This window comes from Macaca nemestrina, chromosome 1 (assembly GCF_043159975.1).
Source record: "Macaca nemestrina isolate mMacNem1 chromosome 1, mMacNem.hap1, whole genome shotgun sequence".
Taxonomy (NCBI): domain Eukaryota; kingdom Metazoa; phylum Chordata; class Mammalia; order Primates; family Cercopithecidae; genus Macaca; species Macaca nemestrina.
Genome location: NC_092125.1, coordinates 207,666,542 through 207,683,890, shown reverse-complemented (window position 1 = coordinate 207,683,890; position 17,349 = coordinate 207,666,542). Strand labels below are relative to the sequence as shown.

Here is a 17,349-nt window from a genome sequence, read left to right as displayed (position 1 = left end):
GTGGTTTGTGTTTCTGATTGGCCAGCGCTGCCAGGCTCACACCTCCCTCCCCCAACTCTCTGGAATGTATAATTATCTGCGCGGGGGGTGGGGGTGGTGTGTGTGTTTGTGTGTGTGTGTGTGTGTGTGTGTGTGTGTGTGTGTGTGTGTGGGAGCAGTCACGTGGTTTTAAAACTACCCCCCCCCACCAGGTCCCCCACCTGTATCTGCTTTGGGGACCCCTATTGAGTCCAAAATGCAGGATCCCAAATTCCGGGGTACTCAAGCCTTCTAGAGCAGACAGCCCCATCTCCAGATGTGTGTGTGGGGAGGGGGTGTCAAACCTCAAGGTTCTGAGAAGGGACACCCCAGAGGTGTCAGAGACCAGAGCAGTGGGGGAGGGCCGGAGCTGGAGCTGGAGGGAAAGGGAGGGGAAAGGAGAGGGAGGGGAGGGGAGGGGGCTGCCCGCGGGGGGTTGGGTCATTGTCTTTTAGAATTTGGGAGCCTTTGAAAAGCCGTGGGCCCTCCCACCGCTATTGTGCGGGGGAAGATGTAGCAGCCTCTTCTCCGAACCACCCCTTTGCCTTCGGACTTCTCCGGGGCCAGCAGCCGCCCGACCAGGGGCCCGGGGCCACGGGCTCAGCCGACGACCATGGGCTCCGTGTCCAACCAGCAGTTTGCAGGTTCGAGCTCGGGACTTAGCTGGGACACCTTAGGAGGCAGGGGCGGCCAGGAGCCACGTAGAAGGAAGGTGGAGAACTGACTCCAAGGCTGCCCAAAGGACCCCAAGACGGTGCGGCCTCCTTCTTCATAGGGCCGTCTCTGGAGCAAGGAACCTTGGTGTTCCAGTGGCGTGCGCGCCAGACTACGTGGGTGGATGGAGGGGGAGAGGTTTGTCTCGCCATGAGTCTCCGGGAAACGCATTGTGGGAAGAGGAGCAAACTTTCGGGGCACCACTGTCCCGGTGTACGCTAGGGGAGCGCGGGAGGCGACCGGGATAGGTTTCGTCTGTTCCTTGGTAGCTGCCCCCTCCTGACTGTCCACTTATGGGGTTGGACACTCGGGTCTCCCTGCCTGGAGCCCGAGACCGCCTTCCGATTCCGTGCCCCCCAGCTGAGTGCCTGGCCCTCCCTCTCTCTAGGTGGCTGCGCCAAGGCGGCAGAAGAGGCACCCGAGGAGGCGCCGGAGGACGCGGCCCGGGCGGCGGACGAGCCTCAGCTGCTGCACGGTGCGGGCATCTGTAAGTGGTTCAACGTGCGCATGGGGTTCGGCTTCCTGTCCATGACCGCCCGCGCCGGGGTCGCGCTCGACCCCCCAGTGGACGTCTTTGTGCACCAGGTGAGACTGATTGCGGTAACTTTGTCCAGGGAAGGGCGTCTAGGTGCACGTATCCACGGGTGGGCTCCGGGTTCGCTGTTGAATTGAGGGCCTTCGGGAGCCCTCATTATGCGTCCCTGTCTTTGCTTCGGCACCCCAATTCTGAGTCCCTGTTAACTATCTCGGGGGGAGTAGTTGGAGGCAGCACCAATTATCAGCACCCCCGCCCCCTTCCGGGAACCCCTCCGGCTCACCACGTGTCTATTACCTCTTTCCCCTGGGAAGGGATAGGGGGCAGGGAGGTGACCCCATGTGGCAGAAACTAAGGTTGTATTGTGCTTGCCGGTGGGGGGAGGGCGAGCAGGCCGGCCAGGGAAGCACATGCCGGGCCTGAGCCGGGCGCCCAGCGCCTCCAACGTCTGAATGGAGCTCAGAAGGCGGGAGAGAGTGAGGGCAACTGGCTACTGGACCCAAGGGGCATAAAGCCGAGAAGTCAGCCACATCCCCTTTTTAATGCAGACCTCACCTGGCTGGTCACTAAAAACTGGGTTTGGCCGATCCCTGAAGGATCCACATGGGAGCTTGTAAGCTCAGGACTGGGGTCTTTTCTGTCCACTTCCCGTGAAGAAGGAAAACCCAAGGAGCCCTGGCCTTCCTTACATTCCTGGGCCAGGCTGGGAGGGAAGTGGATAGGTCGCAACCCCAAGTTCTCAGTTAAAGCAGGGCAGCACAGTAGGGGGTGAAATTCAGTGTCGCAGGGCAGGGGGTGGAGGGAGGCTGGCCTCTGGACCTATTCTCCGCTTGGCATTTATGGCCCCAGACAGCCATTGATTGCTGTCTCAACATTCCTGGCCTCAAACAAGAAGCCAGAGACTTCAGGTCTCCCTCCTCCCAGGCTTCCCCTTCCTGAATATCCTAGAGGCATTCTGGTGGTCCTGGGTCACCAGCTACCCATAAAGACCATGGAAAGGAAGTTGCTTGCTGCCTGTGGCCCTTCCATCTTTGGAGGTTTGCGGCTGGATCTGGAAAGAAGAAATTGCTAATCCCAGATCGTGTAGGTTGACACCCAGGCCGGGCAGGGAGGGGTTACTTAAGGGAGGTTGGCTTTAGGAGGTGTGGGGGAGGGGAAAGGAGGATGTGGGGATTAAGGGTTGGAGCCTGAGGGATGGCATTCTTGGGGGGAGGGGTGGGGAAGGGAGATGCTGGATGGACTAGTTGGAGGCAGCAGGGACATCTTTGAGCACAGCCTTCAGTGAGGAACAAACCAGGGGAATAGATGCAGAGAGATGGGGAGCCACTACTTAGTGCTGGGGCCATGGGGTCAGTGGGCTACTTGAACATCTGCCAAGAGGACCTGTAGCAGGATACTGAGCTGACCCCTTGCAGCATCCTGATCCCCCCCAACCCCCCATTAGACAGCTAGTTTCCCACTGGTGGCTTTTCTCCCTTCTCTGTCTCATTTACATATGTGAATGATAACCCACAGGAAGTAATTGTGGGAGAAAGAAGGGAATTGGCCTCTTTAGATCTATTAAATCACTTTATTACAGGAACCAGTTTTGAATGGCCCTCCTCAGCAGGGTAGCAAGCCTCCCCCACTCTGCCATTTATCTGATCACAAAGAGATTAAAATCTTTCCTGGTCTGGGGACTGGACAGCTCCCCCAACTTTGGGAGGCTGGAATAAAAGAGTCAGACCCAACGTTTCCTCATCTCCCATCCAAAGGCTGCCTGATAGGGAAGGGCTGAGGGGAACGTATCCCCTCATCTTTCGGGTTCCTTGGTGATATACATACCCCAAGGAAGGTGGTTTTTTGTTTGGTTTTGTTTTTTGAGCAAATGGGGACTTGGGCCTAGCAGGCTTCACCTCAGGATCTAGAGCAATTGGAAAACTATTGGATGGCATAGAGCATGCATTGAGTCTACACTACTGGGTCAGATGTACTGGCTTGGAAATACTGTGGATTTTAGGCTCTTGGAACATCCAGGAACCCACAGTTGAGTAAGTTGTCAAGAGGGAGCTGAGCTGGAAGAGAACTAAGAATTTGTCTCTCTAATCCCCAGCTCTTCCCATTCTACTCAGAAAGCACAAAGATGGGTGGAGATTCCCTGAACTTTTACCTGGTAGCTCTGATAATGGTAGCATGCCGGCAGGGCTTGGGTCAGGGGTCCTCCAACTCCACCTTAGCGGTAAGTTAGATTAGTGATTCCGGTCTTTGCACTTGTTTTTTGTTTTTTGGTTTTTGGCTTTTTTGAGATGGAGTTTGGCTCTTGTTGCCCAGGCTGGAGTGCAATGGCATGCTCTCTGCTCACAGCAACCTCCACCTCCCAGGTCAAGCGATTCTCCTGCCTCAGCCTCCCGAGTAGCTGGGATTACAGGCATGTGCCACTATGCCCGGCTAATTTTTTGTATTTTTAGTAGAGTCGGGGTTTCTGCATGTTGGTCAGGCTGGTCTTGAACTCCCGACCTCAGGTGATCTGCCCGCCTCGGCCTCCAAAAATGCTGGGATTACAGGCGTGAGCCACCGCGCCTGGCCCTTCTGCACTTGTGGTTAGAAATGACTCTCTGGAAATGTAATGGTAAAGGAATTTAGTAAACACAGGATAAATTGTTTACTGGGGGAGGAAAGTGTTCCCGAAGCAGAGAGTAAGAAATCTTTAACAAAACTTCCCATTCTTTGGCTGCTGGGGTTGGGCACCCTGGGGTTAGGGTGGGCTGGTGGGAAGGTAATTGTCCTAAGATAGCATCTACCAGAGGGAGGGGGTCAGGAAGCCCTTTTGCAAGTAAAGAGGAAGGGGGAAAGGCAATTTAAAAACATTTTCTTTTCCCTTCCAAAGTTGGAGTTATTAGGATCCCAACGCCCTATTAACTAATGTTCTTATGCTCTCTCCCAAATGCTGTAATATCCTCTTCAAGAGTAGATAAGTAGGGGAAAAATCCCACCCCCTAGCCAAAAACTAAACAAAACAACAACAAAACACAAAGCAAAGAGATTTCTATAACAACTCTTCAGGTACACATCTTTAGATTTAGAAATCTGCCTGTCTCTAGAGTTAGGGAAATAGATAGCAAGCCCTTAAATGAGTTTCTCGATCTCAGCACTATTGACATGTTTTGGGCAGGATAATTTGTTCTGGGGAGTCTGTCCTATGCATTACAGGATGTACCGCAGTGTTGCTGGTCTCTACCCGCTAGAGGCCAGTTGCATCTCAGGTGTGACAATCAAAAACATCTCCATACATTTTCAAATGTCCCCTTGGAGTCAAAGTCTCATCCCTGCTTGAGAAACATAGTTATACAGGAAAGCTGGAGCAAGAAGCTAAACTGTCAACTATTTCCCTGGGATTCATCAAGAATTCAAAAATCCTCATTTTGGGCCATTTTAAGAGTTTTGGTGTAACTCATGTTTCCTGTGGTTCAATTTGCAAACTCTCAAGATTTATAAAAATTTGGAAATAAGGAAAACTCCCTGCTTTCCCATAGTTCCTCAGGACCCAGATATGTTTAAATCTCAAATATGTTTAAATTGACTTTCTGGCTAAAATGCTGTATTAGAAGACTAGGAGTCAAAAGAAAAGCCCAGATTTGACCAAGGGACCAAGTTGGTTTAGGAGAAAAAGTTTTTAATACCTAGACGAACTGCTGAAATTGCCCTGAAGCCACGTGGCCTGCTTTTTCTGGAAGCCATGAGTGAGGAGGTGGTAAGAGCAATCTTATTCAGGGTCTAGGTTAGGACTGCTGGGTTTGGTGGCAGGGTTGTGGGGGTGGGTTTGTAACACTGCACCTCTGATTGCTCACCTCGTGTCTAGTTATTGATGTACTGCTCTTATACCCTTCTCTATGTAACCCATAGGCTCTTTGAAGGGAGAAACTTAGCTGCCTGGTTAATTTTCTAGTATGCACTCGGTGGGCTGAGGAATGAATAAGAAAAGGGGCATCTTGAGGACCTTGGTGAATCAGAAGTACACTTAGCAGTCTGGGGTCCATGTCGGCAGAGATCTTTCGCTTTCTGGGCTGGCTACATGGCCTGGGCACAACATAGAATATGGCCTGGGCACAACATAGCACTATGAAAGTTTGTGGGATGAATGTCAGTAGATCACAACTCTGAGCCCAGAGATGTTCCTCTCTTTTTTGTTGATAGAGTGGAAGCCACAGATTTAGTGGCCATCCATGAGTTATTTCTGTCCCAATAGGAAAAGGCAGCTTAAAAATAAATTAACTTGATTTTTCAGAAAGTTGGTAGAGAGGCAGGAAGGTTCCTGAACACATGGTGGAATCTTCTGGGGTCCTCTTCTTTCTGAGACATGCTTCTAGACAATGTCTTTTATTTTTATTTTTATTTTTTGAGATTGAGTCTTGCTCTGTCACCCAGGCTGGAGTGCAGTGGCACGAACTCGGCTCATTGCAACTTCCGACTTTTGGGTTCAAGCAGTTCTCCTGCCTCAGCCTCCCAAGTAGCTGGGATTACAGACGTACACCACCATGCCCAGCTAATTTTAGTATTTTTAGTAGAGATGGGGTTTCACCATGTTGTCCAGGCTGGTCTCAAACTGGAGTGGTCCACCTGCCTGGGACTTGCAAAGTGCTGGGTGGCATGAGCCACCGTGCCCGGTGACAGTGTAAAGTAAAGGCTGTGACACCATCCTGAACAAAGCTTCAAATATGGGAAGTTTCTACCCTGTGGTTGTTGACACTGCTGCCTGCCTTACAAGTGGTTTTCAGTAACATTCACCATGGCCATTTAGTGTCTTTAACATTGCTAATCACATTCTACTGGAATTATTGTTTTTTGGAGTAACTGCCCTAGGTAAAACTACATCTCCTCTCTTCCTGCAGGCATGAGTATCAACCACTGGCCACAGAGTCAGAGGGGGAGGTCAAAGGAGTTGGGGGAGAATACACAGTTGATAGAGACTTACTTAACATGATCTCAGCATGGAGGTTTTTTTGTTGTTGTTTTGTTTTGTTTTGGAGACGGAATCTCTCTGTTACCCAGGGTGGAGTGCAGTGGTGTGGCCCCGGCTCACTGCAACCTCCACCTCCCGGGTTCAAGCGATTCTCCTGCCTCAGCCTCCCAAGTAGCTAGGATTACAAGCACCTGCCACCATGCCCGGCTAATTTTTTGTATTTTTAGTAGAGACGAAGTTTCACCATGTTAGCCAGGTCTCGAACTCCTGACCTCGTGACGATCCGCCCGTCTAGGCCTCCCAAAGTGCTGGGTTTACAGGCATGAGCCACCGCGACTGGCCCAGCGTGGAGTTATTTAATTTAGACGAGACTTGACTTTTCTAAGCAGTATTTTTTTCTAAGCAGTAGACTGTAAGAACTGAGTTTCTGGCCTAAAAGTCTAGGAACCTTTCATTCTTATCCCCGATAGAGCAGGTGGTTGGGTGGGGCCAGGGTGGGACGTGGAGGACGAGATGACTGCCCTAAGGAGCTGTGGAGGATAAATCTACCTGGACACTTGTTCACAGCCCAGACCAGGTAGCTAGCTACTCAGTACCTCCTGGTATAGGCGCCCTCGGGCTTACCTTTGGCCAGACAGGCTGAGCAGCGCCATCTGGTGGAGAACTCCAGGCAGGAACTACACGGCCTGGCTGTGGCTGAGCAGAGGGGATCAGAGGGATTGGTTGCCTGAAGCCTTCGGTTCCAGACACCCCTTTCACCACCCTCCTTGACACACACACACCATCAAATAACTGCTTCTGGGAGAACCGGTTGGTTTCCTAACCCTTACCATATCTTACCTCCAGGAATGAAGCAAGATAGGGATGTTACACCACAGGACTGAGTCACTATAATTACTTTCATCAGATGCTTTTTTAAACGTAGCTGCTAGAAAGTTTTCAATTATATATGTGACTTGCATCATATTGAATTGCATTGGTGAGAGTTAGGCCAGCTGCATTCAGCTCAGCTCTTGCCTCGTACTGCAGCTTTAACGAAGGTGCTTATTAACCCCTCTGACTCCATGTCCTCATGTTGTAACATGAGGGTCTTCATAACACCCCACTGCACCAGTTTAATACAAGGGTTAAGTGAGTTGCAACATGTAAAGTGGTTAGAATGCCACTTAGCCTACAGTAAGCATCAATTAGTAACAGTTATTTTGCATAGTACATAGACATTCGACAAATGATTGTGCAAGCTAGGAACCTAGAACTGAGGTAGAGACTTGCACTATGGAATCTTCGGCTGGAATGGCCTGGAAGAAGAGCTGGAATAGCCTCTTGCAGAAGAGCCAAGAACCCCAGCTTTAATCTGCACAACTGTAGCAAGTACCCTGAAATTCTGTTGCCACTTATGTAGAAAGAGGGACACTTAGGTTCCTGCGTGGTTTTTTTTTCTTTTCTTTTTTTTTTTGTTCATACTTTTTTTTCTTCTATAATGTTTTGTTTTGTTTTTAACTCCACATTTCCTAAGTGACCCCTAAGGCTCATTCTATCTCTAAACTTGTAAAGGCATAAATTGATGCTGAGATGAGGTACTTGGTGTGGGCTGTATAGGGTAAGGCAGGCAATTACTGAGGTATTAAGAAGGGATCAGAAGGCCTAAGTACTTTAACTGGAGAGCTTCCTTCCCTGCCATCAAAAAAAGAAAAAAATGCTTTCTGTTGTCTGATGCCACATTCCCCAACACAGTAGGCCCAGGCAGGCTCCCCACTGTCCTAACTTGAAGAAATTGGGAAAGGATGATGTGAGTCATGCCTCCTCTCCTCCTCCCCTTTAAAACAATTTATCTGAATCAATAATTGAGGATTGGACTGAAGAGACCCAAGGGGAGGTGGTTCTGTTTGGTTCTATCCATGAAGTGGGCAGTGGGCAAGCCAGAGAAGGGAAGATGGCTGCTGATGGTGACTTTGGCAAGACTGCCTGGGGAAGGAAGGATTTTCTACATCTAGTTCTCTTACCGTGACCATAACCCCAACATGGAGAGGAAGGAAGAAACTGTTGAATGTGGGGAGGAGGGAGAGGGGGATACAAGAGGGATCTGTGCCTTGGAACTCCAGGAATCTGACCACCAGAACCAGCCAGTGTCAACTCTTTGTTTCCTGGGGCTGGGCTCTATTGGGGGAGCTCAGGCCATGCCCCTCCCCCCAAGGTCTTTTCTTTTTGGAGGGGGTGGGGAAAGGGGCGGGGCCCTGCTTTGTGTGTGGTTGGGGGTGGAATGGGGGTGGTACAAGAATTTCAGGCGCTTTTCAGATGCAGGCCCTGGGAGGCTGGCTCTGTGGGGCTGCACGCTGATTACCTATCTGATAAGAGAGGAATTCAAACTATGTGTTTTAGAAAGGGGCGGGGGAGGAGGGCAGGGAGCCACCCCTGGAGACCACCGGTTTAAATCTTGGCCAGCCGATTACACTGAGATGCCTGCAGGGGTGGGGGTTCACTCTGTAAAAGGCTTAGACCTCAGATCCTCCAGTGATGCAGTGAGTGACCTGAGAGGACTAGTCAATTTCTTGTTGCATGTCCCCACTTAAAGATCCTCTTAAAATAAGCCTATGAGGTGTCCATAGAGGAAGGTGTTACTCTCCAGTAAACTGGGGCTCAGAGAGGGGATAGTCTTCTGAGTTTCTATAGCTAGTTAGGATAAAACCAGATGCTTGGCACTTAGTTCTCTCTGTTAACCCGCCCCATCCAGTCTGAAGAGGTTGATAATTGCCACTCCCTGAGGATTTATGTGTGGCAGGCGAAGTGCTAACTACTTCTCATGCATAAAACCTCACAGCACTACCATAAAATTAGTATTTACTCCATTTTATAGATGATTAAAGAAAGGAGGGAACAGGCCCTCAGACTCAATCAACCCTTGTTCCTAACCATTTACCTCCTGAATCACAGCTAGAACTAAGAGTGTCCCAGCCTAACACAGGCTGGGCAAGCGAGTGAAGCTAGAATTGCCTGGGTCCAGAAGGCTCTTGGTCTGGCTCCTCTAAGACCTCCCGACTCACCCACTAATTGCATCTCTTGTCCCACCCAGCTCAATAAAAAATAAGTCAAATCTAATTATAATTTTTATTTTTTGAGATGGATTCTTGCTGTTACCCAGGCAGGAGTGCAGTGGTGCGATCTCAGCTCACTGCAACCTCTGCCTCCCGGATTCAAGCGATCCTTCTACCTCAGCCTCCCAAGTAGCTGGTACCATAGGCACATGTCACCATGCTCAGCTAATTTTTGTATTATTTTGTAGAGAACAGGGTTTTGCCATGTTGCCCAGGCTGGTCTCCAATTCCTGAGCCTCAAGCTCAGGATCCACCGGCCTCAGCCATCCAAATTGCTGGGATTACAGTTGTGAGCCACCATGCTCAACCTTACAAATTTAAGTTTAAACTCAGGGTGGTTACTGTGCAACAGCAAGAGAGATATTGCACCCGGCCCGCAATATCATCTTAAAACAAAAATTTGGCCAGGCACAGTGGCTACGCCTGTAATCCCAGCACTTTGGGAAGCAGAGGTGGGCGGATCATGCGGTCAGGAGTTTGAGACCAGCCTCGCCAATAAGGTGAAAGCCCGTCTATACTAGAAATACAAAAATTAGCAGGGTGTGGTGGCGTGTGCCTGTAGTTGTAGCTGCTCCGGAGGCTGAGGCAGAAGAATCGCTTAAACCCAGGAGGTGGAGGTTGCAGTGAGCTGAGATCGCGTCACTGCACTTCAGCCTGGGCTATAGAGCGAGACTGTGTCTCCAAAAAATAAAAAGAAGTGATGAGGAATCTGTGGTTCCCATCTTGATGAAGAGCATGCTTCATCTAAGTTCCAGTTTGGAATACTCCCCCCCAGTCACCAGCATAAAATACTAATGCTACTTACTCATGTTTCCTTGAGCGAGGACTAGGTAGGTGCACAGTGATCCCTTTTGCTTTTTTTCTATGACGACTACTCCTTGTTGACATATTTGACACTGTTGTTTTACTAAAATAAATGAAGCTGTAATGAAGTCTATTCCGGGTAGGGTCTGAGATGCTGTCACCTCCACTAAATGTCAAGTTGGTGGTGCAGTAAGTGGCATGATAGAATGAGCTCTGAGCTTTAAATCAGGAACTCTGGGTCATCTGACTCTGGCTTTGCTACAGAACTAGCTGTATGAATAACTTTTTTTTTTTTCTTGATGGCTGCTGGCTGTTTGCTAACTGCTTTATAAATATCAGTGTCCTTAAATTTTGGTACAAATATGCAGTGTTCTAATGGGATTATTCCATGTATATTGTTCTAAATCTTGCTTTTTGTTTTTTCTTTAACAATACTGTGGTTATCTTTCTCAGCTGAATGATTAAAAATTTGCCTCCTGGTTCATTAATTCATTAAAAAATGTGCTAGGCATTATTTCAGGTACCAAAATGTGGCTGTGAACAAACCAAAGACTTTACGTTGTTTTTAATGGCTGCATGGTATTCATTATTATAGATGTACCATATTTATTCAACCGGTACATTTAACAAGGTAAAAAGCCTATGTGAGGAAAAAACTCAAATTATATTAAAGGAAAAAATGAAAAAACATACCACGATCTTGGATTGGAAGATTCAGTGATTCTAAAGGCTATGGGGAAATATAAATTGCCAAGAATACCAGGTATTACCATTTAAATTGGATATCATCAGCAGCATAGCAACTACAAATAAACCGGTAGGTTATTTCCAATTTTTTTAAACCAACAATGAGATACTGAATATATGTGTCATGCTAAGACTTCCTACTGATATCTACTTATATTATGTTGTGCAATTCTTTTTTCTTAGTGATTCATGGTATATTTTTGTAGTTTTACCAGTCTGATTATCTGTCTTAACTTTTCAGTATTTTTCTTAACAATGAGGTGTTTAAATCCTCTGAAATGTATTTTGCATGTGTATCAAACAATGTGTAGGAATATGGCTTCCTTTCCAAATGGATTATTAATTTTTATAGCAGGATTTATTGGATTATTTTCCTTGCTTATTGATTTCTCCATGTATTCTCAGATCTCTCTGTGATTTTCCATTTTAATCCTCTGATCCATCTGCTTGGGTTATACTGTCTTTTGGTAACATTATTTTGATATAATTTCAAACTTTAAAAAGGCTGCAAGAACAATACCCAACGCTCCCACATAACCTTTACTCAGATTCATCAACTCTTAACATTTTCCCCCTTTGCTTTATCATTCTTTATCTTGATACAGATAGTTTTATTTCATTTTTTAAAACTGTAAATTGGAGACAGTAAGCACCTTTATCTCTAAATATTTCAGTGCGTATTTCCCAAGAATGGGAACAGTGATCTTTTTTTTTTTTTTTTTTTTTGAGACAGGGTCTCACTCTGTCACCCAGCCTGGAGCATCTCTTTTCACTGCAACCTCTGCTTCCCGGGCTCAAGGGATCCTCCCACCTCAGCCTCCCCAGTAGCTGGGACTACAGGCATGCACCACTATGCCTGGCCCATTTTTGTATTATTTTGTAGAGACGGGTTTTTGCCATATTGCCCAAGCTGGTCTCGAATTCCTGGGCTCAAGCAATCCGCCCATCTTGGCCTCCCAATGTGCTGGGGATTACAGGCATCAGCCACTGTGCCTGACTGGGAATATCAGTCTTACATCATTTCAGTACACTAATCATAATCAGGAAATTAAACACTGATACATTTATCTATATACCATATGCAAATTTTGTCGATTGTCCTATTTTTTTTTTCTGTTTCAAGATTCAATCTGGAATCTTGGATTGCATTGAACTGTTCAGTTCTTCAGGCTTTGTCTTTTTATAGCCTTGACATTTTTGAAGTCCTGTTTTATAGGAATGTCCCTCAGTTTGAGTTTGTCTGATGTTCCCTCAAGGTTAGATTCAAAGTCATTAGATTTAAAGTCATAAGTCCTTAGTGCATCATATCAGGAGATATGTGTGTCCTATTGTAGGCAAAGCAAAATGCAAAGAACTTGACTAGGGTATTATTTGCCAGTTTTCTCCACTGTAAACTTGCTGTTTTTCGCTTTGTAGTTGCTACGCTGCTGATGATATCCAATTTATTTATTTATTTATTTATTTATTTATTTTATTTTATTTTTTTTTTTTTGAGACGGAGTCTCGCTCTGTCGCCCAGGCTGGAGTGCAGTGGCCGGATCTCAGCTCACTGCAAGCTCCGCCTCCCGGGTTCACGCCATTCTCCTGCCTCAGCCTCCCGAGTAGCTGGGACTACAGGCACCCGCCACCTCGCCCGGCTAGTTTTTTTTTTTGTATTTTTTATTAGAGACAGGGTTTCACCGTGTTAGCCAGGATGGTCTCGATCTCCTGACCTCGTGATCCGCCCGTCTCGGCCTCCCAAAGTGCTGGGATTACAGGCTTGAGCCACCGCGCCCGGCCTGATATCCAATTTAAATTGTAATAACTGGTATTCTTGGCAATTTATATTTTCCCATAGCCTTTAGAATCACTGAATCTTCCAATCCAAGATCGTGGTATGTTTTTTCATTTTTTTCCTTTAATATAATTTGAGTTTTTTCCTCATATAGGCTTTTTAACCTTGTTAAATGTATTCTGAGGGTTTTGGTGTTTTTGTTTGTTTCTGAGACTCTGTTGCCCAGGCTGGAATGCAGTAGCATAATCTCGGCTCACTACAACCTCCATCCCATGGGCTCAAGCAATGCTCCCACCTCTGCTGGGATTACAGGAGTGAGCCAGACAGTGTCTGGCTCCGTCACCCAGGCTGGAGTGCAGTGGTGCCATCTCTGCAACTTCTGCCTCCCGGGTTCAAATGATTGCCTCAGCTTCTTGAGTAGCTGAGATTACAGGTCTGTGTACCATGCCCAGCTAATTTTTGTATTTTTTGTAGAGATGGCATTTCGCCACTTAGGCCAGGCTGGTGTTGAATTCCTGGATTCATGTGATCTGCTCACCTCTGCCTCCCCCAAGTGCTGGGATTACAGATAGGCATGAGTCACGGTGCCTGGCCTATTCCATTTATTTGTTTGTTTAACATGTTTTGCAGCCATTATTGTGATTTTTTTTTTTTTTTTTTTGAGACGGAGTTTCATTCTTGTTTCCCAGGCTAAAGTGCAATGGCGCAATCTCGGCTCACCACAACCCCCTCCTCCCAGGTTCAAGTGATTCTCCTACCTCAGCCTCCCAAGTAGCTGGGATTACAGGTGCCCACCACCACACCTGGCTAATTTTGTATTTTTAGTAGTAGAGACAGGGTTTCTCCATGTTGGTTAGGCTGGTCTCAAACTCTTGATCTTAGGTGATCCACCTGCCTTGGCCTCCCAAAATGCTGGGATTACCAGGCATGAGCCATCGCGCCCGGCCCATTATTATTATTTCTTAAATCAGTGAGCATCTTGAGGTTTTTTTTCTTTCCTAAATAAGGCATATAATATTGCTTTGAAATAAAAATACCACTTGATTTTGTATTTTTTCCAGTATTCTATTTATTTGGTCTTTTGATGATGGTATAAATACTAAGTGAGGCATTATGTGAAAAATGAATGTTTCAGTACTTTATAGTGTGACACTTTATATTTTATTTATTTATTTTTTTGAGATGGAGTCTTGCTCTGCCAACCAGACTACAGTGGTGTGATCTTGGCTAACTGCAACCTCCACCTCCAGGGTTCAAGCAATTATCCTGCCTCAGCCTCCCGAGTAGCTGGGATTACAGGCGACTGCCACCACACCCGACTAATTTTTGTATTTTTAATAGAGACACAGTTTCACATGTTGGCCAGGCTGGTCTTGAACTCCTGACCTCGTGATCCACCTGCTTCAGCCTCCCAAAGTGCTGGGATTACAGGCGTAAGCCACTGCACGCAGCTGAGCTACCATGCCCAGCTATTTTTATTGTATTTTATTTATTTATCTATTTATTTATTTTTGAGACAAAGTCTTGCTGTGTTGCCCAGGCTGGAGTACAAAGGTGCCATCTCGGCTCACTGCAACCTCTATAGCTTGACACTTTAAATTTTGTAATTTTATATTTGTTGATTTCTTCCAAATGCTTATATTTAGAAATTTTTCTCTTTGTTTGTTTTGTTTTTTGAGACAAAGTCTCACTCTGTTGCCCAGGCTGGAATGCAGTAGCATGATCTTGGCTCACTGCAACCTCCGCTTTCTGGGTTCAAGCAATTCTCCTGCCTCAGCCTCCCAAGTAGCTGGGATTACAGGTGTCTACCACCATGCCTGGCTAATTTTTTTTATTTTTAGTAGAGATGGTGTTTCACCATGTTGGCCAAGCTGGTCTCAAACTCCTGACCTCAGGTGATCCACCCGTCTCGGCCTCGCAAAGTGCTGGGATTATAGGTGTGAGCCACCGTGCCCGGCCCTCTGTTCTATTTTATTAAGAACTTTAAATTCTTAATTTAATAGCTATAAAATATCATGGCATCTGCTTATATAATTATGATTTTTGTTAATGTACTGGTAGACTTTTGTTGTTCGTAATTGTAGTGACTCTAAGTCAGTTTCCTTACCAGTAAAATAGGAGTACCATCACATTTGATTCCTGCCCTACAGGAATAAGTGCTCCTGGTCTTTCGGTGTAATAATGGAAGCTAATGTTATTTCCCTTCACCAGAGTAAACTGCACATGGAGGGGTTCCGGAGCTTGAAGGAGGGTGAGGCAGTGGAGTTCACCTTTAAGAAGTCAGCCAAGGGTCTGGAATCCATCCGTGTCACCGGACCTGGTGGGGTGTTCTGTATTGGGAGTGAGAGGCGGCCAAAAGGGAAGAACATGCAGAAGCGCAGATCAAAAGGAGACAGGTATGGACTGGAAGGCAGCTTTTAGGTTGCTGGAGCATCCCCAGTCTCCCAATCCTGTCAGTTTTGGGTCACACAGCAAAACACGAAGGGAAGCCTGTGGTCCCTGGCAGCATCTGGAAGGCTGAGTGCCTGCAATAGGTGTGGGCAAGGGCAGTAGGTGAGGAGGGCACTGGGGGTGACTTAGTGCTTCTACTTGGGACAAGTAAGTTTGCTCTGTGGGCTCTAGCCTCAATTGTTAAGTGAGGCCAGTGATACTAACATCCTAGGATGGTTTTAGAATTAAAGGAAATCATGGATTTGCAAATGATGGGACAAGATAGTATTATCTGTATCTGTTGTTGCTTTACCAGGTCTGCAAATGGCGGGTTTCCTTAATCTTGTTTGGTCTTTTTTTTTTTTTTTTGAGACGGAGTCTCGCTCTGTCGCCCGGGCTGAAGTGCAGTGGCCGGATCTCAGCTCACTGCAAGCTCCGCCTCCCAGGTTTACGCCATTCTCCTGCCTCAGCCTCCCAAGTAGCTGGGACTACAGGCGCCCGCCACCTCGCCCCGCTAGTTTTTTGTATTTTTTAGTAGAGACGGGGTTTCACCGTGTTAGCCAGCACGGTCTCGATCTCCTGACCTCGTGATCCGCCCGTCTTGGCCTCCCAAAGTGCTGGGATTACAGGCTTGAGCCACCGCGCCCGGCCATCTTGTTTGGTCTTAAAGCCCCTTAGCTCTGAATAGATACTATAATTTGGCTTCTTTAATTTCTCTTATATTAAGGGTATGGAAGAATCTCTCCTATCCTCCAAGTTGCAGTTCCCAGTTGGGGTCAGTAACTTCTATTTCTGGTGTCTTGGTATTTTCAAGTTGACATGAATCTGAAGAGATCACCTAGACAATTAGATGTGGAAAGGACTTAAGAGATCATTTAGTAATAGTCCTCCTTTTGTAAGTGGGAAGTTTGGTCTCTGGGAAGTAAGTGACAAACCTGTACCACAGCCAAGGTGTCCTCATTCATGGGAATCATCTGGCCTCTTCTTGCTCCTTTCTCTTACTTTTACCATCTTGCTTTGTACTAGGTGCTACAACTGTGGAGGTCTAGACCATCATGCCAAGGAATGCAAGCTGCCACCCCAGCCCAAGAAGTGCCACTTCTGCCAGAGCATCAGCCATATGGTAGCCTCATGTCCGCTGAAGGCCCAGCAGGGCCCTAGTGCACAGGGAAAGCCAACCTACTTTCGGGAGGAAGAAGAAGAAATCCACAGCCCTGCCCTGCTCCCAGAGGCGCAGAATTGAGCCACAATGGGTGGGGGCTATTCTTTTGCTATCAGGAAGTTTTGAGGAGCAGGCAGAGTGGAGAAAGTGGGAATAGGGTGCATTGGGGCTAGTTGGCACTGCCATGTATCTCAGGCTGGGATTCACACCATCACCCTTTCTTTCCTCTAGGTGGGGGGAAAGGGTGAGTCAAAGGAACTCCAATCACGCTCTGTCCAAATGCAAGTGAGGGTTCTGGGGGCAACCAGGATGGGGGAATCACCCTGCAACCTGCATACTTTATCTGAGGCTCCATTCCCAGAATTTCCAGCTTTTGAAAGTGGCCTGGATAGGGAAGTTGTTTTCCTTTTAAAGAAGGATATATAATAATTCCCATGCCAGAGTGAAATGATTAAGTATAAGACCAGATTCATGGAGACAAGCCACTACATTCTGTGGAAGGGAATCTCTCAGGAGTAAGCAGTGTTTTTTTTTTTTTTTTCACATCTTGTATCCTCATACCCACTTTTGGGATAGGGTGCTGGCAACTGTCCCAAGCAATGGGTAATGATGATGGCAAAAAGGGTGTTTGGGGGAACAGCTGCAGACCTGCTGCTCCTGTGCTCACTCCTGCCCCATTCTGAGCCAATGTGATTTTATTTATTTGCTCCCTTGGATACTGCACCTTGGATCCCACTTTCTCCAGGATGCCAACTGCACTAGCTGTGTGCGAATGACGTATCTTGTGCATTTTAACCTTTTTTTCCCTTAATATAAATATTCTGGTTTTGTATTTTTGTATATTTTAATCTAAGGCCCTCATTTCCTGCACTGTGTTCTCAGGTACATGAGCAATCTCAGGGATAAGCCGGCAGCAGCTCCAGGTCTGCGCAGCAGGAATACTTTTTGTTGTTTTTGCCACCATGGAGAGCAACTATTTGGAGTGCACAGCCTATTGAACTACCTCATTTTTGCCAATAAGAGCTGGCTTTTCTGCCATAGTGTCCTCTTGAAACCCCCTCTGCCTTGAAAATGTTTTATGGGAGACTAGGTTTTAACTGGGTTGCCCCATGACTTGATTGCCTCCTACTGGAA

General features: G+C 47.0%; 1 protein-coding gene across 1 annotated transcript; it reads left to right on the top strand.

Moving 5' to 3' along the window:
* The first annotated feature begins 631 nt into the window (after positions 1–631).
* Positions 632–17,256, top strand: LOC105495203 (lin-28 homolog A). The gene is made up of 4 exons (XM_011764494.3): positions 632–662; positions 1,121–1,317; positions 14,835–15,019; positions 16,080–17,256. Exons 1-4 carry the CDS (start codon positions 632–634, stop codon positions 16,294–16,296), a joined length of 630 nt encoding a protein of 209 aa, XP_011762796.2. The 3' UTR covers positions 16,297–17,256.
* Positions 17,257–17,349: the final 93 nt, after the last annotated feature.

What these genes read in the sequence shown, in the direction of transcription:
- LOC105495203 (XM_011764494.3), top strand. Translation starts at nt 632, where the DNA reads ATGGGCTCCGTGTCCAACCAGCAGTTTGCAG. An exon ending in TGGACGTCTTTGTGCACCAG is followed by an intron (nt 1,318 to 14,834) that starts GTGAGACTGATT and finishes TCCCTTCACCAG; the next exon opens with AGTAAACTGCACATGGAGGG. An exon ending in CGCAGATCAAAAGGAGACAG is followed by an intron (nt 15,020 to 16,079) that starts GTATGGACTGGA and finishes GCTTTGTACTAG; the next exon opens with GTGCTACAACTGTGGAGGTC.